We start from the raw sequence: 24,416 nt of genomic DNA, 5'->3' as shown, positions 1-24,416 counted from the left end.
GGCAGAAGGACCGAAGTACACTGCTGAGGGGAGCAGCGGGCGGCAGGAGAGGTCTGCGCGCCATGCGGGACCCTCCTCCGGTGGCCGGGGAGCAGCCGGGGATCGAACCGGCGCGGCAGAGGCCGCGGGCAGCTTCGCAACCCAGCGCTCAACCGCTGCGCCACCGGGGAAGCCCGGAGGCCCTAATTTTTAACTCATTGAGGAAAAGAAAAAAAAATTGGGGATGGTCATTAGTGAGGAAAAGAAGGGAACTGGAAGACAAGCTGGGGCGGTTGGGAAGGGAAAACGGAGTTTCCAGCCGTGGAGGGAGGCTGCGCAGAACCCGCCCCACTGCAGGGAGCCAGGCGGGTGGAGTCCAGGCTGGCGCCAGCTGAGAGGTATCTCCACTCTGCTTTTGGACCTGAGCCCCGAAAAGTTGCATGACTTGTCCAAGACCCCACGCCAGCATGTGGCTGAACTGAGTCTGACAGCCCCAGCCCAGGCTGGCTTTGCCAGTGTTGGTCTTGGGTGGGTGGCGACAGAGAGCCTTGGCTTCAACCTTACGTTCTAGTGGCCTAAGGGCACCAGGGCCAGGTTCCAGGTGAGTGGGTCCGTGGTGGTGGGAGTGGGGGTGGCAGATAGGTGGGAAGCATGATATTCCCCTGGAGGAGCCAGTCTGTTTGCAGAGCCGCCCCTCCCCCACCCCCCACCCCCGCTCGCCCCCTGCAGGGTGCTCATCCTCCCAGCTTGTCTGCTGGCACCTGCTCCTCTCCCTCCCCTGAGCATCAAAAGCAGCCCAGGCTGCAGGTTTTGTCACTTCCCTTAGGAGAGCAGGCTCAGGCTCTGCAGATGGGCACAGCCCCGCTGCCATCACGTGGTCTCCGGACCTGGCAGGGCACGTGTGCAGAGCATGTAGACAGCGGCCCGCGCTGATGCTGTGCCAGCCGCCCAGGGTGCTGGGGGCAGGGGGCCCAGCCCAGGCTGCTTGCGCCCTCCTCTCCCCCTACCCCTTCTCCCCTCCACTCCCCCACCCCGCCCAGGGCTCCAGGCCTCCCCGCAGTGTGCCGGGCACGCGATGCTCACTCCTGTGGGTGTGGAGCCAGCTCGCCTTCTCACCTGGCAGCCCCTGGTTACGGCTCCCTGCCTGGGGGAGAACTTCCTTTGCAAAGTTAGATAACAGGCCAGGCTCCCTGTCAGAGGATTGGCGCGGTGGCTCCACGTGCTGTGAATGGCACGGGGCCAGGCCCGCCCTGCCAGGCAGCGGGAAGGGAAGGCCTGGCTGCAGCCGGAGCTGGCAGGTGGCCGAGCTGGGGGTGGACGGGCGGGCCAGGGCCCGTGCTGCCCATTGGCTGCCTCGGGCTCCCGCCCCGCCCGCCTCCAGCGCCTGCGGCTCCCAGGCCAGCTCCTGCCGCTCCAGCTGCTTCTAAACTCCCCTTGCAAGCACCTCCTGCCGGGCCATGTCAAGCTGCGACCGGATCGGAGCAGCCCCTGCCATGGACATGCCCGAGGTTCTCAAGTCTCTGCTGGAGCATTCTCTGCCTTGGCCAGAGAAGAGGACAGGTAGGAGTGGAGGTGGCCTGCCTTGGCTGGCTGCCCGGGTGCCCAAGGGGGGTGGCAGTAGTCACTGGCACAGTGGGAGGACGGGTATCTTGAAGCTCAGGAGGGTCCCCAGCAGGGGTCTGCCCTGGGCTCCTTCCTGGGCAGGAGGAAAGACTGGGGTACAGAGAGGGAGCTGGGAGTGGTGGGGGTGTGGGGGTCAGGCATTGCAACTCAGGGACTGCCCCCTAGGCCTGCCGGTTTGGGGAAGTCATGGCCAATGTGGGGCCGCTGACAGGTGCTGCACTCACGTGGGACAGTTCGGGCTGAGAGCTGTGCTGGGAGGACGCACTGGCTGCAGATCACTTATTACGCTCCCTCGCTCTGTGCGCCGGGGTGCAGAGGATGGCGAGGACTGCAGATGGGCAGCCTCCCTTGTCTGGAGAACAGGCTTCCCTGAATGCACTCGCTTCGGCTCCCGCTCGCTGGAGAATTGAGCCCGAGGATGGGATGGAGGCTGTTATGTAACAGGACCACAGGCTCGCAGCTGCAGTTCCTAGGAAACCACAGGCAAACACGGAGGGCGGGCAGGCGAGGGAGCCCGCGGAGGAGGGCATGGACCAGGGCAGCACCAGGTGTCTCCCAAGTCTTGCCTGAGAAACCCAAGGTCCTGGCTAGCTTTGGGGGTCGGTTCCCCAGGGCCACCCACTTTGGGGCCCAGCAGGAATGACAGATGTCAACAGGGTAGAAAAAATGAGGAAACCAGGCCTGAAGTCAAAGGGGTCAGTGCTCCCCACAAAGACTTCACTCATTTTACTGCCCCCAACTCACGGGCGCCACTTGCCAAAGCTCCTAGATGCTCCAAGTCATTTCTGAAAATAAAAGTCTCTACCAGAAACGCAACACATCTTGGTAACGAGAGGCCACGCACGCCACAGGAACTAGAGCTCCTAGCAGTCCTGTCAAAAGTACTTTAAAAGTTCTTAATGAAGCCGCTGCTCTCCCTGGTTCTAGAGACCCCACCATTCTGGCTTCAGACTGGGCCACAGGGGGCAGGGTGGCCCAGAGGTGCCAGTCGCCCCAGGAAATCGTCCTGCTTCCTGCCCTCCAGACTCCTGTCCTCTGAAAGGGCCAGTTTGTCCGGGGGGGGGGGGGGGGACTGGTTTGCAGGCTCCCTGCGCTCTCTGCCTCCTGCCCTCAAGGCTGAGCTTCCGTTCCCTGCAGGTCACTGCAGAGCAGGTCTTGGGTTCAGGGCGAAGGAAGCTCAGAGGACAGCGGGCCCATGTGAGAAAGCCAGGTGTGCGCTCCCGGCCGCCCCTCACGCCACTGTCTGGTTCTGCGACCTCCCTGACCTTGACTCCTGCTCCCTCTCGCTGACCCGGGCAACCCTCTCCTCCCGCCACCTCTTTCCCATCCCATCCATGGCTGAGCCGACTTTCTCGAGCAGAGACGACCAGGGTCCAGGCTCCCTTGGCCGCGGGTTACAGTGGCCACCTCGTGGCCCCTCCCTCGGGACGCCAGTGTGGCTGACTTTCCTGTGGGCAGAGCTGGGCCCTAAGCCCTACAGACTGACCCTCCTGCTCCCGCGCTTGCCCCTGCCCCCGAGGGCGGTGTTCCCACAGGGGCTTCTGTTCCAGACAGCTCCTTTTCTGCTCCAGCTTCTACACCATTCCGTTAGCTCTTCACGCCTACCCTGTCCTCACCCATCTTTCTGCCAGCCTTGGTCCCTCCAGCCTCCTTTTCAAGAAGCCACGTAGCATGAAAACACACCCGGAGGGTGAACGAGGCCTTCACTTTGAGTTGGCAGGCAGGGCCCGCCTTAGGGCTCCTAACCAGAATCACCTCTGGGACCCCCAGCAGGGTCCCGGGCCTGGCCTGCCTCAGTCAATCCCTCTCCCCCTGCCCAGGCTGGGGGCGGCAGGACGAATACCTGCTCCCGCGTTTGTTGCCAGGATCCAATGAGAGATCCGTGTGCAAACATTTGCAAAGAGTGAGGTGCCATGTCTTCCTGGGGAAGGCAAACAGCAACTGCCCTGGCCTTGCGCCCCTTCCACTGACATCACACTTGCAACCTGAACCTCCGCCCTGCTTTCCTCCTCCTTCCTGGATGTCCTCCTTGGAGGAACTGGATGTCGCAGGCTCCGTGAGCGCACCCAGGCTGCAGTCTCCCGGGAAACACACGCCGAGGCTCTGGGTGCCTGGCGCGCTCTGCCCTGCCCCACTGGGCCCCCTGCAGAAGGGGCCACATGAGGCAGGCCCAGCTCAGGGGAACCTGGGGGGACAGAGGCAGGCGGGGTCTGGGAACCCTCCTTAGAGGATCCAGGAAAACAGGAGGGACGTAGGCTCAGTTCGGCTTGGTTGTCCTGAGCTGGGCGTCAGCAAAGGCCTCACGGTGGCCTGCACTCCCAGCCTCCGGGAACAGGGCAAAACTGAGAAGGAGTCAGGTTGGCTTTCAGGGAGGAAAAAGAGGGGCCGGCCTGCTCATTGATTCCTCGCTCCACCTTCCAAAAGGCCAGTGTGTGGGCCGGCTCCCTTGGCACCTCCACCCTGGGTGGGGACTGCGCTTAGCCCATTGCCCCTCACCCACCAGAGAAATGTGGGACTGTCGTTCTCAGAGACAGGAGGGGTCGGGAGGGGCCGGGAGTCCATTTCTGGGTGGCATCTTACCAGGCCTGGCCCAGGTTCGGCTGCTAGAGGAAAGTATCCTTGGGCAAATGTCACTCAGAGGGGATGACATTCGAGCTGAGAACTGGAGGGTGAGGAAGAGCCAGCAGCCCCTGAGTTTTCAGGTTGAGGGAACACCACAGGGACTACCCTTTCCTGGGCAAGAAAAACATGAGTCTGAGGCATAAAAGGCCGCAGAAGCTGCCGAAGGTGAGCAAGGGAGACGCTGGGAAGAACGGCAAGGGGGAGAGTCTTGAAGGCCACGAAGAGAGGCTGTCCCCTCCCTGCCTGCCATCCCCATCCACCCACATCTTCTCGGGAGAGGGGCAGGTGGGGAGCAAAGGCAATCCCAGAACCACCCAAGATGGAATTATAGTAAGACTCAACTTCAATGGAGCACCTGCTATGTCCAAGTGCTATGCCCACAGCATGCCTGGATTGACCCCCTTACTCTGACACGCAGGCTCAGAGAGGTTAAGTAACTTGCCCAAGGTCACACAGTTAGGAAGCACAGTCAGGAAGGAGAAAGCAGCCCCTACACTCCACATTGCACCACCAACATGGCCTCCACTGAAGAAAGCATGACTACCTGGCAGTGGGTGTTGAGACGTGGCAGAGGCTGGAGGCGAGGGCTTCTCTCTGGAAGTGGCACTCTGGGGCAGCTCTCCATCTGTAATCTGAACCCTGGGAGCGGACAAAATGCGAGCCAAACAGGAAACGAGAACTCCTGAGAGTATGAAAGAGTTGGGCAAGAGCTAGCAAAGAGCCTCCACCCACCACTTCTCCCCCAGAACACACTGAGACCAAGGTACAAACCACAGCCCAGAACTATGCAGCCACAAGCATGTGGGCCGAGAGGAGGCAGAGGCTGGCAGGGCGAGTGCCGGGGCACTGGCTGCAGGGATGGCTCACCTGTGTTATGCCAGGTTCCGCTGTGAATCCAACACAGTGACTGTTATTTAATGTGATAACGTTCCAAATGTATACAGCTTGGCGCTGCAAGGTTTTGTTAACCTCCCACCAGCACCACCGGCAAAGCAAGCCAGCAAATATTGACTGAGTTCCTACTAGGAACAAAGCCTGCGCTCTCCCGCATCTGGTGCTGGCAAAGAACACAGATAACTGGGCTTTGTTGGTGCTCAATGGAAGCCTTGTCGTCGGTCTCGCACTTCACACCTGGCTCAGGCCACAGTGTTCGGTAGGTCAGAAGACAGTGGTACTGTCCATGCCGGCCGTGGGCCCAGAGATGACCGCGGCCAGAGGCGCCCAGGCTGGCATTTTAGCTCCTCTGGACTTCAGGCTTAAAGAATAATAATCTAAACTGCTAGAATGATGGGAAGTCGTTTGTTCTACAGATACTCAGTTGATTAAGTTCAAGGTTCTAACTTGGGTTGATTAGCAGGTTTCTGGGATACTACAGAGTAGGGCTTAAAGGCTGTCCAGCTCTGGAAAATGGACATTTTTTAAAAAAGATTTATTTATTTATGCATACAAGGCTGGAGTACAGGCCATATGTGTGTGTGGCGGGGGAGGCGGGGGTGAGAGGATTCACCAGAGACAGAGCAGGGAGCAGAACAGGCAGATTGACTGAAATGCACTGCTGAGGGGAGCAGCAGGGAGACAGGAGAGGTCTGCTGCGCCATGTGGGTTGCTCCCTGGCTGGCCGGGTATCGAACTCGTGCTGCAGAGGCTGTGGACTGCTTCATAGTGAGGTGCTTAAACCCTTGCGCCACCAGGGAGGCCCTGACAATGGACATTCCTCATCCTTGTCTCTGCTGTAGCGTAGGTGCTAGAACCCAGCCTCAACCCACAGCCTCACCCCCACACCCAAAGTAATTCTACTCCTGACACACAGCCCCCTGAATAGAAGGGGCAGGGGGGAGGCCCACCTACTCCATTGCATGCTCTCTCACCCAGAAGCCCCTACCCACTCTGAGGTAAGCATGCCAGAAAAAGAACTGACGGTTACGCAGAAGTCACTTCCCCAAGGCCAGGGGGCTGGTCAGTTGCTGAAGGGAGACCCCACCCAAGCCTGCCTCCCAAGCCCACAAAGTCACTGCTGCCCCCCAGGACCATGCTTCCCTCGCAGTCACTGCATTGAAAAGCTGTTACTCAAGAACACTGAGGTCCCACTTCATACCTTTATAGTCTTAACCACATAATAGCATGTTCTTTGCATGGAGTTTATTTCTTTGTGGGACTCACAAACACCATGGAAATTAACTAATTATTTCTCACAATATTTATTCTCCCACTTAGAGAAGGGGCAAGGCTGTGCTGTTATTTCCACTTGACTGATAAGGCTGGAAATAGAGAGAGGTGCTTTGGCTCCTGTGGGTCAGCTGGTGGGTGCAGAGAAAGTACTGGCCCCGCCTCTGGGCTGGGCTGTCAGGCAGAGCTGTCCAATGCCGCCTGCAGGCCCCTCTTTAATCTCCCCCAGCTTGCAAGTCAGCACGAGAGAGAACATGTTCGCAATGTTCCTGGTGCCTGTGACATACCGTTTACCCCGTGGTTATCCAGGGGGAAAACCCTCTGGGGCGCGCCAGTACAAGCACAGAGAGCTGAATCAAAGCTCGGTTTTGAAGCCCTAGCCTGCCTGCCACTAGCCAAGGCCGATAGGTGAGTTTCCCTAGGCTGGGTGATGAGTGGAAAGGTGTGATCTATACAGATATAGTAGGTAACTTAGAGAGCTTTAAAAAAAAAAATCTGTGTTTACTCCCTCTCACTCTGTCCCACTTTTGTCATGAAGAGTTAGTTCCAAATCTCCAGTTACTATAAATCCTCCTAATACCTTGAGAACTGTTTTTTCCTTTCAATAATGTCACACTAGTTAACGAAAATACACCTTTTACTTTCACCCAGCCAGTCGACCTCTGTCACACTGGCCTTTCTACAAAAATTTCACGTCAATTTCCTTGAAATGTGTTCCTAAAACCTCAGGGTCAGTTTCTCCCGAGGGCATTTTACTTTCACCAAGTGTAGAACTCCCAGTAGCAACAACCCTGCACACAGATCTCCAGCACACAACTGAGCATTTCTGCTGAACACGGAGCCCCGGGGACCTACACCCTGGCCTCCAGGATAGGCCACACCAACCTGGGCGTGTGCGCCGGCGGGTTGTGTACTATCATGAAACCATTTGTTGCAGGTTTGCGTTGTGCGTTCTCTTTGCATCTGGCTCACAGACACCCCACAGGGTAGATCCCGTCCCATCTCCATCTGACTTGTAAGAAGCTGCCCGGCGGTGCAGGTCACGTTTCCCATCAGGTCAGAAGATGGAGTGTTACTGTCCTTCTCGATGCCAAATATGTGGCCGAAGAGGTCAGTATGGGGTCTCTGGCAAAGGCGCTCAGGCTGGCATCCACCTCGCCCAACTTGAAGCCTAAGCGGCGGTAACAATCCAGACTGGCTTGCCGGCTTAGCGAGAGGCCTGCGGTCTAGCGAGTGTGAGGACTTGAGGTTGGGGCCACGCCATCGCGCCCTGCCACCGCCCTCGGCTTCTTCAAAGCTCTCGCCTCGCAGGCCGGCTCGGGGCCCCCACTTGGGGGCCCAACTTCCCCCTCCCCAGTTAGCTCGATGCCTTCCGAAGGCCCGCGCCAGCCGGGGCGGCCCCGAGGGCAGGACGCGGGGTCAACAAGCCTCGCCCTCCCGGGCCGGGCCGGGCCGGGCCGAGCGGCTGGCGGTCAGGGGGCGCCTCGGGGAGCATCTCCCGCCCCCCCCCGCGGGTCCCGGGCCTGGAGGCGCCCCGGGGAGCGCCGCGCTCCTGGCGGGGCCGGTCCTCCCGCCTCTCCCCTCGCGCGCCGGCTGCGGTTCTTCTGGGGAGCCGGCGCGCCACGGCCGGGGCTGTCGGGGCTCGGGCCTGTCTGGCCCACCCGCCCCCGTTCCGGCCGAGGAGACAGGACCCCGCGGCCGCGGCCCCGCAAGGCCGAGCGCGCACCCCGCCCAGCCCGCCCCGGCAGCCCCGCCCGAGGCTCCCGGCGGCTCAGGCCGGCCCTCGGGGCGGAGCCGGTCGCCGTGCGCCGCCGCGGCCTCAGCCAACCTCCGAGCGCGGGCGGCTCGGCGGCCCCGTCCCCAGCCCTGGGCAGTGCCCCGGGAAGCGAGGCCCGCCCGCCCCTCCCGTCCCCGGCGCCGGCCCGCACGTGCTGCGCCTCGTGCGCGCCCCGGCCCCGCCCCCGCCCCCGCCCCCCCATTGGCTGTTCCCGCGCCTCCCTCCGCGGCCCCGCCCCACGCGGCTGCGCTCGGCTGCGGCGCCACGTGACCGCGGGGGGCCGGCCGCACAGCCCGAGCGCGCTGATAGGCTCCGCCCTCCGCCGCCGCCGCCGCGCGCCAGCCCCGCCCCCCGCGGCGCGTCGGGAAGGGGCCAGGCGCGCGGCCGCGGGGGTCTGCGAGGAGGGCGGGGCCATGAGGAGGCCGGCGAAGGTGAAAGCGCCGGTGGAGCGGAAGGGGCCGCCGCCGCCGCCGCGGGCCTGCGACACCGATGCCGGCGGGCGCCCATCAGGTGACGCGGGCGGGCGGGCGGGCGGGGCCGGCGCGGCGGGCTCACCTGGCCCCGCACGTGTCTCGTGTACCCCCGCGCTCCGGCCAATCCCGGCCCGCGGGGCTGCGCCGGCCCCCTCGCCGGAGGGGCCAATCCCGGGCCGCCGTCCGGGACAGCTGACCCGGCCTCATGAATAATTAACGCCGCGGCGCCGGCCCGCGGGCGGGGCCGGGAGGGGAGCGGCGGGGGGGCCGCCGGGCGCCTGCGCAGTCGCGGCCCTGTCGGCGGCTGCGGCGGGTCGCGCGGCTCCGGCCCATCTCGGGGGGCGGGCGGGGGAGGCGAGGCGCGGGCCGAGCGCGGGGCACGATGTCCGACGCGGGCGGCGGAAAGAAGCCGCCTGTGGAGCCGCAGGCGGGGCCGGGCCCGGGCCCGGGGCGCGCCGCTGGGGAGAGGGGCCTGCCCGGCTCCTTCCCCCTGGTGCTGAAGAAGCTGATGGAGAACCCCCCGCGCGAGGCGCGCCTCGGTGAGGGGGGGGGGTCCGCGCGCTGGGGGCGGGGCTGGCGGGGGCGGGGCCTGGCGGGGGTGGGGCCGGGAGGTCGGAGGTCAGGGGGCAGTGGTCCCGCGGCGGGGCCGGGCCGGGCGGAGGGGGCGCCGCGGGGCGAGCCGGGTGGGGAGGGGGCGGGGGCCGCGGGTCGGGTCGCGGGGAGGAGGGTCGGGGGCAGCCCCGGGCCGCCGCGGGGGCCGGCGCCGCGGGGGAGGCGGCCGGGGCCGGCGGGGTGGGCCGCGGCCGCCCGCACGACGCTCCAGGGCGCCGCCTCGGGGAGCGCCTGCGCCGGCCGCTCGGGATGCTCGTTAAAAATACTTGTTCTGGCCCCACCCTCGCCCGCCGAGTCCGCGCCTAGCAGACGGGAATCTGCATTTTAGGGAGCACCCCGTTACCACCCACCCCCCCGTGATTCCAAAGTCCGCTGAAGTTTGCGAGCGCGGTCTCCGCCGGCCGCTGGCCGCCCTCCCGGGAGGGCCCCGGTCCTCGCCCTGCCCGCCTGGGTACACGCGGGGTTCTCGGGAAGGGAACTGCTGCTGGGGTGGGCGGTGCGGGGGGAGGGCCTGGAGAAGGGGTGCCAGGCCCCTTCTGAGAGGGAGTTGGGCCGGGCAGGACGAGGGCCGGGAGGAGGCCTGACATCTGGCTTTCCGCGCTGACCCCAGACCTCGGGCCGCCGTGGCAGGGCTGAGCTGCGGCTGTTTCCTGGGCCACAAGGGTCCCTGGGGCTTACGTGAGTGGGTGGAAAGCAGGTTTGGCCCTGTTTGGGGGGCTTGGGAATAGGAGGTTCAGGGAGCAGCAGGTGTGCCACCTATTGTGGGGTTTAGGTGGACTGTGATATGTTTTTCATCGGAGACCTTTGCATTTCCAAGAACCATCAGTGTATTTCAGGGATTTGGGAATGAATAGACAATTACCTGTCTTGGGAAATTAATTTTCCTTTTAAAAATGCCATTTCTCTTCCCTTCCTGGTGTGTTCTGAGGCTCCCATTCCTGTGGCTGTCACTGTTGGGCTATAAATAGCTTTAGTACATCAGGTGAGGCCAGGCTCTCCTCTTGATTAGGGACCTCATGTGCACAAACCCTTTTGTTTGTTTTTAAGGCGATCCTTTGTTCCAAATCTAGGGCTGACACAAGCAGCCAGAACAGGTGTAAATACCTGTCAGGTTCTTGTTCAAGATCACCAGCAGTGACGTTCATCACAATAACTGTACCTTCTCTGTAGAATGCCCACAGTGCACTTTGGCATAACCTTATTTAGTCTTCCACAACAGTGCTGTGTGGCATTCTCCCCACTTCCCAGGTGAAGGAAGCAGAGACTCAGAGAGGTGAGGATGCTTCCTCAAGGTCACACAGCCAGGCCTTGCTCTCAGTCTGGTGCTCTTTGCTGTGTTACTGGCAGCCTCTGATGGCAGCGTGACTTGGTGCTGGGCCTGCTCCTTCAGCATCTCTAACAATGTAAAAGACTCTTTTAAAAACACTCATTAAAAACATCCTTAATTGCTTACACCAGTCACCACCTGGAACATATTGTGTCTTGTCCTGCAGCATGACTGTTTTTCTCGCCTCCCTTCTCCCACCCCCTTTGATCCCAAGTGACCCTACTCAACGTGGTTTAGTCATTTCTGAACAGAATGAAGACTCGGGCTCTTGGGAGGAGACCAGGGAGGCCATCTGGCCCGTACAGCACACCAGAGCTTGACTTTCTTACTTCCCTTTTGGTTTTAAACCAAAGCCTGGCCCAGAAGGTAGCTGCAAGAACTTAATTTCATCGGTATTAAAAGCCATGACCAAGTTCTGTTTGCAAAGCCTCCACCTTCTTAATTCACTGGGCGTGTCCATGTTTATTGGACCAATAGGCTGCGTTTTGGCCATCTGTGATCCAGGAGTCCGAGCATGACTGGCTTAGTTCCAGCATAGCATGTTTGATTTCTCTTTTTTACTTCAGAACCCATAGTTAGCGTCGTCTCCCTCCGTTCTGAAAATCCATTATGAACTTGTCATGATTTCGCCTCCCACCGCCCTGATTAACCTCCCCATCACTCTGATTTCTTTCCCACCTTGTCACTTTTTTCTCGTCTTTTTTCTCGTAAGTTGACCTCAGGTGTCCACATCCACGCCTTTTTCATGGAGATAACTTGGTGGGCACCCGTACCCACTCATAGATTCGTTTTGCATCCTTGAGAGCAGCCTTTCTCCTTGGTGGGGGAACGGGGAGCAGCCTTTGTCCTTCAGCTCCACTTTTTTCCCCCAGAAAATGCTGTCTTCATGGATAGAAGTCTCTTGAAATGGTGGGTCTGAAAAATGTCCTGGAAAGGCAGCTCCAGGCTTTCTCCAGCTGATAAGCCCGAGGGAGTCTGAGTGCAAACCCAGCATTTTCCATTCAGTGTACTTGTTCTCCATGACCCGCTGCCTGCCTGCTCCCCCTTTGGCCCCCAGATCGAGCGGTGAATCAGATTCCACCACTGCCCTCAAGAGCTCCCAGTAATAATGCACACCTACTGTGTGCCAGGAACTGTAGCAGACACTTTCAGGTGCCACTTCCAGTCTTCACCCAAGAGGCATTTTTTTTTTTTTTTAAAGATTTATTTATTTTTGTACAAGAACCAGGGTACAGGCCAGATGTGCGGGAGGGTGAGAGGATTCACCAGACAGAACGGGGAACAGAACAGGCAGACTGAAGAAACAACCGGCTGAGGGGAGCAGCGGGTGAGACAGGAGAGGTCTGCTGCGCCATGTGGGATTCTCGCCGGCAGGCTGGGATCGAACCCGTGCTGCAGAGGCTGCGGACAGCTTCACAGTGCGGCGCTCAACCGCCTGCGCCACCAGGGAGGCCCCCAGGGGGCAGCTTTATCCTTATTTTTATAGGGGACACTGAGACCCAGAGAAATTAAAAAACATAGTTACAGTCACACATCACAGCAGGTGGGTGATAGAGCTGGGATGAGGCCCCAGGCTGGGATGTGGTACAGAAGCATAGCTACAGGGGATGGGACAGGAGAACACAAGTTCTTGGCCAGGGAGTCAGCCCTTTCCTGTGGTGGCAGCTGGGGCTGGCATCCCCACCCCTCCCTTGTAGCCTCGCCTGCACATGTGAGCCCTACAGCCCATCTGAATTAGCACGGGGACCACATCAGGCTGCAGGACTTGCGTGGGCGTTTCGGGAGGCCTTGCGTGGGTGAGGGTGCGCGCCTGACTCTGGGGGCATCGGCTAGGTCTGGTTGAAGCCCCGGGTTATAACCAAAGAACCAGGTAGACTCTTGAGATGTTGACATAGATCAGGGCCGAGACATGGTCAGCCCTGTGAAAGCTCACTGTTTGCCTGCTGGGGTCCTGTTACCCACTTGTGTGGTGTCTCATCCCGGTTTGTGTTTGCAGATAAGGAAAAGGGGAAGGAGAAGCTGGAGGAGGACGAGACAGCGGCAGCCAGCACCATGGCCGTCTCCGCCTCCCTCATGCCGCCCATCTGGGATAAGACCATCCCGTACGACGGCGAGTCTTTCCACCTGGAATACATGGACCTGGACGAGTTCCTGCTGGAGAACGGCATCCCTGCCAGCCCCACTCACCTGGCCCAGAATCTGCTGCTCCCTGTGGCTGAGCTGGAAGGCAAGGAGTCGGCCAGTTCCTCTGCAGCCTCCCCGCCGTCCGCCTCCGCCACTGTCTTCCAGCCCTCAGAGGCCGTGTCCAGCACAGGTTGGTGAGGCGTCCGCAGGCAGGGCCGCCTGCCCATCCAAGGGAGTCCGTGGCCCGCTGAGGGCTGCTGGTGTCCCCATGAGCCCTTCTGCCAGGAGAGGTCCTGGTGGGCTGGCGGTGTAGAGAAGTCCTCTGCTCCCCCTTCAGCACAGTCCTCTGAGGCTGGAGATAAAAATAGCAGCCACATCTGCAGCGGCAGGCTCTCTGTTGGTTGGTGCCTGCAGATGGCCAGGACAGTGGGGTGAGTGCTTCAGTCTGAGGCTTTGCAGGATGGAAATCCTGTGCAGCATTTTCTCGGTACCCCAATTTGCATGGAGTATTGGCAAGCCCAGGCAATAATGATAATGCTGGCCAGAATTTATTAAGCACTTATTCTATGCCAGGAGAATTAACACATAATTCTCACAAAAATCTTATGAAATTGATTCTATTATACCCATTTTACAGGTGAGGAAACTGAGGCACAGAGAAGTTAAGTAACTTGCCCAAGGTCACACAGCTGGCAGGCAGTGCAGGCAGCACTTGCATTCAGGACGTCTGACTCCATAAGCAGGTCCTGCTCAGACAGGCGCACACAAAGGCGGTCCCGGCGCCCAGTCAGGAGAAGCGGCATCTTGGGGCTTCCTCCCTCATCCTCTTGTCCGTTTTCTCCTTTCCCTCTGGGGGTCGGTTGTAGGTCGGTTGGGTTTTCGTTCCCTATGGACAGGAATCCACCGAGGCGGTATGGGCCTGTTTTGGGGCTCCGCAAAGCCCTCTGCAGGCTCAGTGTGTGCAGGCTGATCGCTCTGGGAGGGACTCAGGGAACCTGCACACAAGGACACTCATCCTCTGCTTTTTTATTTTTGACTTTTTATTATGGAAAGTTTTTCAAATACAAAAGGAAGACACTGCTGTAATAAACCCCCACGTAACCATTACTCGACTTCCATGATTCTTTTTTTTTTTTTTTTTAAAGCATTTTTTTTTTTAATTTTTTTTTTTAAGAGGCATGTTTTTTTTATTTATTTATTTGTTTGTTTGTTTGCTTTGTTTACACATGCACTGGGTACAGTCAGAAGCGCGGGAGGGTGAGAGAATTCACCAGAGCCAGAGTGGGGAGCAGAACAGGCAGAAGGACCGAAGTACACTGCTGAGGGGAGCAGCGGGCGGCAGGAGAGGTCTGCGCGCCATGCGGGACCCTCCTCCGGTGGCCGGGGAGCAGCCGGGGGAATCGAACCGGTGCTGCAGAGGCTGCGGGCAGCTTCGCAACCCAGCGCTCAACCGCTGCGCCACCGGGGAGGCCCGACTTCCATGATTCTTAACTCATAACCAGCCTTGTTTTCCATAACCTCTTCCCTCCCCTCTCCTGCTTATTCTCATTCAGATCCTGAACATTACGTCATTTCATCTATAAACATTTCCACATTATTGTACAATTACACACATATTATGTGTATGTAACACATAAGCGTTCTTTTATTTTATTTTTTTTTTTTTAACTTTTTTTGAAGCAGCCAGACACATGAAAGCTTTCATTTATCCTCTCACGAAGGATCTGCACAGTCACACAGGCACCAGTAAGGCCCTGCGGGATCTTTGTTACTCCTCTTGCCAGCACCAGCCTCACCTCTGCTGTCCCCATGACTTTGTTAGGTTCTGTGTTCCTTTCGCTGCTTTCTTGAGGTGTTCTCGTGCAGGCCACGTCTTGTAAGCTTGTGTTTGGGTTCATTTTTCTTTGCATCATCCAAGGAATTGTAAATCATGCTAAGGCCCATTGTCTTGCCACCTCTAAAATGCGTTCTGAATCCAAATACAAAGATGACATTGGGGGTGGGTCTTGTACATTTTAGCTAATTTTTCTGGAATTTCTGTCTTGGATGCTGTTGCCTTCCCAGGGTGGAGGATGTCGGTGACCATTTGTTTCCATTGAAGCGATCAGTGGATCATGAGCTTCCTGGTCCGGATAGTTACCACGTCCTTTATGACAATGAAGGATATTCAGGGAGCCAGGGAGGCAAATAAGGATTCTTTCCAAACATAACTTAATGCCAGTTTCTTATGTGAAATAGATGACAACTCCATCAGCATTCAGATTTCCAGAGTTGTCTCATAAAAAATTACTGTTTCACAGTTTGTTTGAATTGGGGTGCAAACAATACTCACATTTTGTTTGGTTGATACATTTCTCACTCTCTTTTTTTTTTTTTTTAGATTTATTTATTTATACAAGAACCGGGGTACAGGCCAGATGTGCAGGAGGGTGAGAGGATTCACCCAAGACAGAGTGGGGAACAGAACAGGCAGACTGACAAAATACACTGCTGAGGGGAGCAGCGGGTGAGACAGGAGAGGTCAGCTGCGCCATGTGGGACCCTCATCGGGCCACCGGGATCAAACCGGCGCTGCAGAGACTGCGGACAGCTTCACAGCGCTGTGCTCAACCGCCTGCGCCACCAGGGGAGGCCCTGATACGTCTCTTAAATCTTTTGTAACTTAAGGCTCTCCTCCCCCTGCTGTTTTTAAAATTTATTTGTTGAAGAAATCAAATCATTTCTCCTACAGAGTTTTGCACGTGCTGGGTTTTTCTTACAGCACCTCTGTCATGCTCCTCTTCTTTTACCCTCTAAGCTGGTAAGAGATAGAGACGCCGCCTGATTCCAGCTGTGGTCTTGTGGGTCAGCTTGTTCTCGGAGGCAGTTTCCATGTGTGGCTGGGGGTAGCGCTTGGAAATGAACACTGGCGTCTTACGCCTTAGAGCACACTGGCAACATTCGCCTTGGGTTTTAAGTAGACCTTCTTCATGAAGGCTTCGGGATGCCCGTGTCCTGAGTGTGCCACCCGGTGAATCTTCACAGAGGGAGCCCACCCATGTGATGACACTCCAGATCAGGATAGAGAATGGCATTTGACACCCTAAAAGTGCCTTGTGACCCACTTAGCCAGTACTCCCCAGAGGTAATCGCTATTCTTGTTTTCACACCAAGGATTCTTTTCATTTGTAACTGAACTTTCAGTAAAAGGAATTATACATCATATTCTTTGTGCTTTTAAATAAGTTCATTACATTTAAACTCTTTTTTTTTTTTTTTTTTATAGAGGCATGTTTTATTTATTTATTTATTTTATTTGTTTGTTTGTTTGTTTGTTTTTGTTTATACATGCACTGGGTACAGTCAGAAGCGTGGGAGGGTGAGAGAATTCACCAGAGCCAGAGTGGGGAGCAGAGCAGGCAGAAGGACTGAAGTACACTGCTGAGGGGAGCAGCGGGCGGCAGGAGAGGTCTGCGCGCCATGTGGGACCCTCCTCCTGTGGCCGGGGAGCAGCCGGGGATCGAACCGGCGCCGCAGAGGCCGCGGGCAGCTTCGCAACCCAGCGCTCAACCGCTGCGCCACCGGGGAGGCCCATTTAAACTCTTTTTTTAAATTTTTTTAAATTTTTTTTTTTAATAGAGGCATGTTTATTTATTTATTTGTTTGTTTGTTTGTTCTGTTTATACATGCACTGGGTACAGTCAGAAGCGCGGGAGGGTGAGAGAATTCACCAGAGCCAGAGCGGGGAGCAGAGCAGGCAGAAGGACCGAAGCACACTGCTGAGGGGAGCAGCGGGCGACAGGAGAGGTCTGCACGCCATGCGGGACCCTCCTCTGGTGGCCGAGGAGCAGCCGGGGATCGAACCGGTGCCGCAGAGGCCGCGGGCAGCTTCGCAACCCAGCGCTCAACCGCTGCGCCACCGGGGAGGCCCACATTTAAACTCTTGATTATATTTACCGCTCTCTCTGGCTCACTTTGTAGTACATATACACATTACATGGGCATCAGACTCTTTACGTTAACCAAATAGATTTATAGAACATAGTTACAGACAACTTCTGTGACAGGAAAAACACAGTGCAGATGAAGCTCAGACTTATGACAATTACACACATAGTAGAAATGAAAGTCAGTTTTTCTTAACTTTTCCATTTCTTCTGTAGAAAAGTCGTCAGTAGTGTGTATTCTCTTGTGTCTGGCTTCCTTCCTCCACTTCGTGTCCGTGAGACTAATCCGTGTCATTGCCTATAGCGGGACTGGTTCGTTTTCCTGGTTGACTAGTATTCCAGTATACGAACAGGTATCCGCTCTTAAGATCAGCGGGCGTTAGGCATGTTTCTGGTTTGGGGTCATGCACAGCACTGGCGTGGACACTTACATGCATGACTCTTGGTAAATACATGTATGCCTTTCTGCTGGGCACTGCCCTTGGCGTAGGTGGCCCAGCGGTAGGACGTGGACACGCATACATTTACCCTCGCTGCCAGCTAGTGTTCCACGTGGCTGTACCCGTTCACACCCCCGCCGCCGCCGGGGTCTGGGGCTCTGGTCGTCAGCAGATGAGCTTGATTTTCTTATCTTTTGTGATGAGGAACCTCAGAAGTTCATTTCAATCACATGTCCAGCAGATCTGCTAACTTTCCCTTTTCCTCCAGCCCAGTCATGTTAAGATCTCACAGTCCCTTGCTAGAATTTGGCCCCTGGGCTAACCAACTGGGGACGGGGAATTCCCCCCCCCCCCAAGTCCTTGCCCTAAGCCTCTTGTTTAGGTAATTTGTCCCCTTGTTTGCAAATTGTCCCCTTGTTTCCTCGGGGGTTTTCTCTTGTCCTGCCCCTGAAACTGCAACCGAGTGCTGAAGGGCACTGAGGCGGTTTCACTCCGTGCAGTCCCCAGAGCCCCTCGGCTGTGTCTCCAGCTGCGGAGTCAGCCCTTCCTGCGTTCGAGTGGGTCCCTGGGCGCTCACGCCCTGGCGCTCCGCCCTCTTTGTAACTTTCTCTGGGAAGATACCCTGCCTGTAGGGGCACGAGCACGTTCCAGGTCAAGTCACTGCGGCTCAGAGCCCTCCAGCACCCTCCCTCCCTCAGGGTCGCCATCAGAATCTGTGGTGTTACTGACCTTTGGACCAGATCATGTTTTTGTTGGGGTGGGGGAGGGCGTTTCCTTGCGTTCCAGGATATTTAGTAGCATCCTCGCAGGTGCCACTTCCCTCACCCCGAGCCTGTCACTGCCCCTGCAAGGCAGAACTGTCCCCTGTTGAGAAGCACTGCTCAGGGATCAGAGGCCCCGCGTTTCTGCCTCCCCTTCCCGCCCCCACCACGCCTCTGCGGGACTCGCCCGGGCGCGCACAGCCAGGCCCTCTGAGCTGCTCTCCCCGTTGTCTTTGAGGCATCCAGCATTTTCATAGACTTTTTTTTTTATTTATCTGTGTGAGGTCAGCCCTCCCCCTGGAGTAACATTCCAGGAAAGCAGGGACTTCGTGTTACGGGCTGCTTTCTCTTTGCCTGGACACCCTGGCGGGGGTCGGTGTTCGGGTAGCGGAGTCAACTCTGCATTCTTTCCAGGAGCGCGAGTGAGTGGCCAGGGGCACCGTTGCTTTTCCAGTGACATCTCTGCTAGCCCGCAGCCGTCGCGTTCCGAAAGTGCCTTTAATCCAAAGTCCAGGCTGAAGCGGCAGCCAGGTCCGGCGGGGAAGAAGGAGGCTTCAGACTCCCCCAGGCCCCAGCGCGGCGTGCACTTCAGCCAGCCGCCGTCTGCGTGGCCCTGGAGCCCGTGTCGCTTCTCTGAACCTTTGTTTCTGAAAAACAGTGTTAAAAGCACCCTTCTCCCTTTCGGGGTGTTGCCAGCCGTGAGCTCGCCGCGGGTTTCAGGGACTCAGAAATGGAAGCCATTTTATCACTCGTCTGTGCCCCTGCGGTTCACAGAGCGCTTCAGCTGGTTTGCATTACTTGAGAACTGGAAACCGCAGGAAGTTTTAAGGGGGTAACGGATTTAATGTTTTGCATAATGTTAGGGTGGGGGGCGGGGAGCAGTCAGAAAATCCTGTCTTTTTCAAGGGCCTCTGTTTCCTTTTGAGCATTCTGTTCCCGAGAAGACGCTTCCCACGTTTGTGCTGCCGAGTTGAATCGTGTGTGCCAGCCTGACTTGGGGGCTGTGCTGGCACCGCTCTTCTCCCCTCCAAGCGGCAGTGACTTGTGTGCCCCTTGAGGTCCAGGCCGTGTGTGACCTGAGGTGAGCCGCTTGAGGACCACCTGCCTGTTTTTCAGAATCCCCCCTGGAAAAGGAGAGGGAGACTCCCAGTCCCATTGACCCCAGCTGCGTGGAGGTGGATGTGAACTTCAACCCCGACCCTGCGGACCTGGTCCTCTCCAGCGTGCCTGGCGGGGAGCTCTTCAACCCTCGGAAGCACAAGTTTGCAGAGGAGGACCTGAAACCCCAGCCCATGATCAAAAAGGCCAAGAAGGTCTTTGTTCCTGACGAGCAGAAGGTAACCTGGTATCCTTTCAAAGTGGGGGTGTCCCCAGCACAGGGGCGGAGCTTCCTGACACTCTGGGAGTGGAGCCCCTCCCTGTGTGCTCCCGGCACTCGGTAGTAAGAAAGGGACTTGGGTGGCCGCGGTCCCAGCATGATGCCCTGCGGCTCCTCTTCCCCTCTGCTTCGCGCGTGGGTAGGCCCTCTCTCGGAAGGACGGAAGATGGTTGTGTGTTGCCATTCCCGGGACAGGCCTGCCGCTTTCAAGCTGATCGTTTAGGAGCTGGGGTGGGGAGAGGAGGATTTGGTCGTCTCCCCCTCCTCTCCTGTGGAAAACTCGCAGAAAGGATTTTGCATCGTGCTCTGGAGTCAGGAGACCTGGGTTCAAACTCCACTTTGCCACCCAGACATGGCTGTGCCTGAGGCTCCCCCTCTGTGAGGTGAAAATAACTCTCAGGCACTGCCTGCCAGGGGTCTCGGAGGCTTTATAACGGTGGTGGTGACAGTGAACGTCTACCTGGGCCTCCCGGTAGGCCAGCACGTCACCAGCACTGTGTACATGTCACCTCCGTGAGGTAGTCGCGGTTACTGTCGCGATTGTGCAGGTAAGGAACCCACGGCGCTGCTAGTGAGTGGCAAAGCCAGCTCAGGGCTGGGCCCTGACACCACTGAGGCAGGGGTGTAGGCGGTGCTGACAGTTGAGGAGCACACAGGGGCTCCCAGGAAGTGAGCCCTCTCCCTCCACCACGGAGCTCATACCCGGAGACTGGGGAAAAGGCAGGGTCCGTCACGGTCCTCGGCGTCTGCAGCTCCCTCCCCACGGGCCTGGCATCAGCTCAAACGGGGCAGATGTGTCGTGGGAGGAATCTGGGGTATGGAGCGGTGGCTGATGTTTCCTTGTGGGGAAAGATGAGAGACCCACAGAGGACACTTCCCCACAGGATGAAAAGTACTGGACACGCCGCAAGAAGAACAACGTGGCAGCCAAGCGGTCCCGGGACGCCCGGCGCTTGAAGGAGAACCAGATCACCATCAGGGCGGCCTTCCTGGAGAAGGAGAACACGGCCCTGCGGACGGAAGTGGCGGAGCTGCGCAAGGAGGTGGGCAAGTGCAAGACCATCGTGTCCAAGTATGAGACCAAGTACGGGCCCTTGTAACCTGTGCCCCTGCCCGGGCAGCACTGCCTGCTCCTCAGACCGCTGCTGGGGGGGCTCCCTGGAACCCCACACACGCGTGGAGACTTATGACTCGTCGCAGGCGAGGGCGGTGCCCTGCTCCAGGAGCGTTCGCGTTCAAGCTTCATTATCATGTGGCGATTTTCCGGGGGGCCAGCCTCCTCGCTGGCAGGGACGCGAGAAGCTACACAGACAGCGATTCAGCCGTGGTTTCTGTTCCTGGATGTCCCGGGTGGATTGGAAGGGACCTTTGGAGCGTACGTCTCTCCTCCACAGGCGCTCAGGCTCCCCTGCCTCTCCCTCATCTCCAGCCTGACCATCAAGGCCTGTCTGCAAAATGAGTCGTGCTCACGGCCACCCCGGTCTCATCCGGCAGCGGGGTGCGTTTCCAGCTTGAGTGTGTCTGTTGTACACGTCACCCTCCCCGGCAAGGCTGTGAGAGACGCGTCTGCTCTCGCCTCCCTCAGAGACGCCGCCACTCCTCCATGTCCACCTGGGTGCCTCGCCACGGGAGGGCTTCTCCGTGCAGCCTGGGATAGGGTTTGGGCCTGGGGCCTGCAGTGGAAGCGCGCTCAGCTGTCCTTCACTCCCGCACCCCTACCCCTTGCAGCTCTGAGGCCTGAGCCGGGAGGCGGCTGTGGCGGTCGCCCTGTGTTTCATCCGCTGCAGGGGACGGAGTCCAGGCTGCGCCCCCGAGCCTGGAGCCCCAGCGCGGAGGGCGGGCTCTTCGTCCACTTTGGCAGGTCACTGGTGGAGGCCACCTGCTTCTCCTGTGTCCTCTAGACGGGGCTGCTAGGCCTGCTGTTTCTTCTCACCCAGTAACCTATCTCAGATCTTGGATTTAAGAGGAAACCCCCCTCACCCAGGCAACTTTAACTTCTGGACCCAGGATGCACCTTCCACACGACATTTGGAAAATTGGCCTCCGCAACCCCTCACCGTGTGGCCCGGGGGGCCGAGCATGTTTCTTGAGAAGCTTTTTTTTTTGGCTCTGCTCTGCGATGTGGGCCAGGCTGGAGTTCGCCATCCTTGAAGGCAGAAGAGGGCTTCCCAGTTCTCGCCTCAGGCTCCTCCAGGCAGGCTGCCCGAGGGCGTCGGCCAGGTAGGACGCTGTCAGGCTCGCAGGGTCACAGCTCGACTCTGGTGGAATAGCAGCTCTTGGGACATTTACAGGGCTAGTGTCCCCCAACCCCGGTCCCGGGAGCTGGGGGCCGTCTACACAGCCTGGTGCGGGGGCTCCTGCAGCTGTGCTTCACTACCTCGCAGCTGCTCCTCTCCTGTGTCTGGCCAGACTCCATGTCTCGCGCTGCCTGGAAGAGGAACCGAGGACGCCACGGACCCCCCGCCGCGGGGGCGTCTGGGGATGGGTGCGTTCTCCTTTGCTCAGGGCAGGCAGCCTGCGGTGAAGAGGTGGCCGGGCCTGTTGTCACGCCCCTGGCTTTTTTAAAGTGGTGGCTCCAGGTCCTGCATCCCGATTCCTGAAGACTTTTTATAACAGCTGTTAAAGCTCGGGGGCACCCTCGTGACTGGACCACGCCCCGGGGAGGAGCCCTGCAGGACCTGTGCGCCCGCCTCCCCGGGGACTTGGCAGGAGCCCCGAGGCCCACGGAGAGCCCTTCTCCGGGCCCCTGACCTTCCCTCTGCGGTTCTGTAGAAACCACGCACACACTTTCCACTCTCTTGTAACCACACCAGGGCAGTCGCATCCAGCATGTCAGCGTCCTGCCCCGGGCAGCCCGCCCGCCCGGGCGCGCTCCCTCTGGCCTGGCTGCCCACCAAGACGGCAGTTCTCATTTTGTTCTTCGTAGAAGAGCCTCCAGCTTAAGAGCTCTTCGTTTTCTTTGGCCAGAAAGTGTATGGTTTGTGTTTTTTCAGTTTTACTTTTTAAAGGGTAGACATTTAATCCCTGGGCGTCGTCCATGTTCTGACCCCAGGGGTGGGGCGTGGGCCCCTCTATCCCTCCTCCTGCCTGTGCAGCACCCCTCCCCCGCAGACAGTGGGTGTCTGGCTCCTTCCCAGAGTGCTTAGCTTACTCGGAGGAGTGTGGCCACGGGCCCCTTTTGGAAGCTTCCCTTGAGTCAGGCGCCTGCGCCCTGGGGGCTGACCTTTGGGGAGGGGGTGCCTAGGTGCGGGTGTCTCCTTCCTTGTGGGAAGGAGGGGGCTGGTGTCTGCTTGTTTCTGTCATGGGATCGGGAGTCTCCCTGACTCCCTCCTGGACTCTGTGTCTTGGGCCCAACATCCGAAGACCGAGGCTCTTGTGCTGGCATCTTTGACTTTAGAAGCACTGGGGGCTCGAGCGTGTCGGGCTTCGTGCGGGTTCGCCGCGGCTGGGAAGCGCACCCCTTCTTTAGCAGCCTCCGTACAGCCTCAGAAGAGACAAATCATGAATGAACTCGAATGTTGCAAGAATATATGTATGATAAATGTCTATCTAGAAGTATATATATATATATATTTTGTTTGTTTCGGAGAGCGCGCGCGCGCTTTGACGACGGCCAGCAGCCTCGTGGAGGACCCGGGTGACTCCCTCGGCCAGCGAGTGAGGTTTTCCTGTCTGGGTCCTGAGGTTGGGGACGGCTCTTGGTAGGGAACCTTCTCTCTGCTCAGGGGGCCTCTCCACGCTCCTCCAGCCTGGCCAGGGGCAGTGCGGGGGCCCGCAGGCGCTGACCGCCATGTGCCGGGTGGCCCTCCGCAGGCCCCGGGAGCTCTGCTCTGTAGCGCGGGGGGCTGAGAGCCCCTGGTTTTCACAGTAAAGCCCCACCCAGAGCTCCTTTGACATCTGTTAATTAAGTGCAATAAATTTTTCTAGAAAATGGCAAAGATGACTTCCAGGTGGGTATTGCTGTCTTACAGTGTTGGGGATGCCAGAACACCACTTGGTTTTATTTTTCTAGGTGCATGAGACGTGACTGAGCGTGTGGGGCTCTGTGTCCTCCCTGGGAGCTGGCTTTCCAGTGGGCCCCCCTCTCCTTTACTTTTGTCTGGGGACGGGGGCAGGAAGAGAACCCTTTCTTCCCAGCTGGAGAGGGCAGAAGCAGACCATAGCCCATTGGCCTTACGTGCGTGTGTCTGTGTGTGTGTCTGTGTGCGTCTGTGCGCGTGCGCGCCCGCATGAGTGTGTCACTGCTGGTGGGCCGGAGTGATGTGGTGGGGAGGGAAGCTGGGAATGTATCCTTTTCAAAACAAAATTAAATATTTTGAGACGAGAATTGTGGGGTCTGTCTTTACTTTCCCATCATTCCTCTCCCTGCATGTTGGCCTGAAGCCTGAGGGGCACCCCAGCACCCCTTTATCACCAGCCAGAGGCCTTTGGCCAAGTCACCTAACCATCCGTGTCTCGCTGTCCTGCTGCCGGGTGGGAGGAAGCCCCACCTGCTGCGTCACGCACTTGCCCCATGGGGAGCGGGGCCGTGCTCAGACCCTGTACAGTCTCGGCATCCAGGCTCGACTGGTAGATGCGGGGCTGCTGGAGAGAGGCCCCCAAATAGGGGCTCAGGATGGCAATTGGGAGAAAAACGCAAAAAGATGGAAAAGATTGAGTCTTGGTGGTGGGGCTGTGCTTCTTCCGGTCTCCTGCAAGGTTTTTTCTGTGACCGTGAGCTTTGCACCACCAAAGAGAAGCCCACAGCGAGGGCACAACCACGTGAGGGCTCAGAGTGAGCCGCCACCCGGCTCACTAGGCCCTGCCAGGGGCTGGCCTAGCACCCCTAAGCTTCATGGGGCGTGGGCGGCCTCATCCATCCACCCCCAGCCCCTGCTCTCTCCAGCTTCCTCTGCTGCAAGTGGTTTTACAGCGGCACCAGGCCGCGCCAATCCCTGCTTTGGTGAGAGCATTTGTGCGCGGAGTAGCAAATGCAGCCTCTTCAAATCCACGCCGCCCGTCAGGTGCTGGGGTCCCCTCTTCCAAGGGAAACGTGGGGTGTGGAGCGGGCGGCGAGGTGGTCTTTTGAAAACGGCCATTGAACCCAGTGATGGGTCGGAGTCACAGAAGCCAAGACCCAAGCCCAGAGCAGGGGGGCAGGACCGAGGTCATGCGGGTGGACTGTCCCTCCCCTGGGACCAGGGCCGTGTCAACCAACTCACCCTGGGG

At 58.4% G+C, this 24,416-nt stretch overlaps 1 protein-coding gene across 3 annotated transcripts; it reads left to right on the top strand.

Moving 5' to 3' along the window:
- The first annotated feature begins 1,387 nt into the window (after positions 1-1,387).
- TEF (TEF transcription factor, PAR bZIP family member) lies at positions 1,388-23,738 on the top strand. Of its 3 annotated transcripts, none has more exons than XM_037513476.2 (4): positions 1,388-1,539; positions 12,576-12,893; positions 18,947-19,167; positions 20,093-23,737. In XM_037513476.2, exons 1-4 carry the CDS (start codon positions 1,437-1,439, stop codon positions 20,306-20,308), a joined length of 858 nt encoding a protein of 285 aa, XP_037369373.1. In that variant the 5' UTR covers positions 1,388-1,436; the 3' UTR covers positions 20,309-23,737. The 3 variants fall into 3 exon arrangements, with proteins under 3 accessions (XP_037369373.1, XP_054551993.1, XP_037369372.1); XM_054696018.1 differs by lacking the exon at positions 1,388-1,539 and adding an exon at positions 5,766-7,500; XM_037513475.2 differs by lacking the exon at positions 1,388-1,539 and adding an exon at positions 8,996-9,179 and having other exon boundaries at positions 20,093-23,738.
- The last annotated feature ends 678 nt before the right edge of the window (positions 23,739-24,416 follow it).

The sequence above is a fragment of the Talpa occidentalis genome, unplaced genomic scaffold (assembly GCF_014898055.3).
Source record: "Talpa occidentalis isolate TD23 unplaced genomic scaffold, MPIMG_talOcc4v2.1 talOcc4.16, whole genome shotgun sequence".
Taxonomy (NCBI): domain Eukaryota; kingdom Metazoa; phylum Chordata; class Mammalia; order Eulipotyphla; family Talpidae; genus Talpa; species Talpa occidentalis.
Note: the sequence above shows the minus strand (reverse complement) of the source record. Positions and strands in the feature narration are given on the sequence as shown.

What these genes read in the sequence shown, in the direction of transcription:
- TEF (XM_037513475.2), top strand. Translation starts at nt 9,023, where the DNA reads ATGTCCGACGCGGGCGGCGGAAAGAAGCCGCCTGTGGAGCCGCAGGCG. An exon ending in AGAGGCCGTGTCCAGCACAG is followed by an intron (nt 12,894 to 18,946) that starts GTTGGTGAGGCG and finishes CCTGTTTTTCAG; the next exon opens with AATCCCCCCTGGAAAAGGAG. An exon ending in TTGTTCCTGACGAGCAGAAG is followed by an intron (nt 19,168 to 20,092) that starts GTAACCTGGTAT and finishes ACTTCCCCACAG; the next exon opens with GATGAAAAGTACTGGACACG.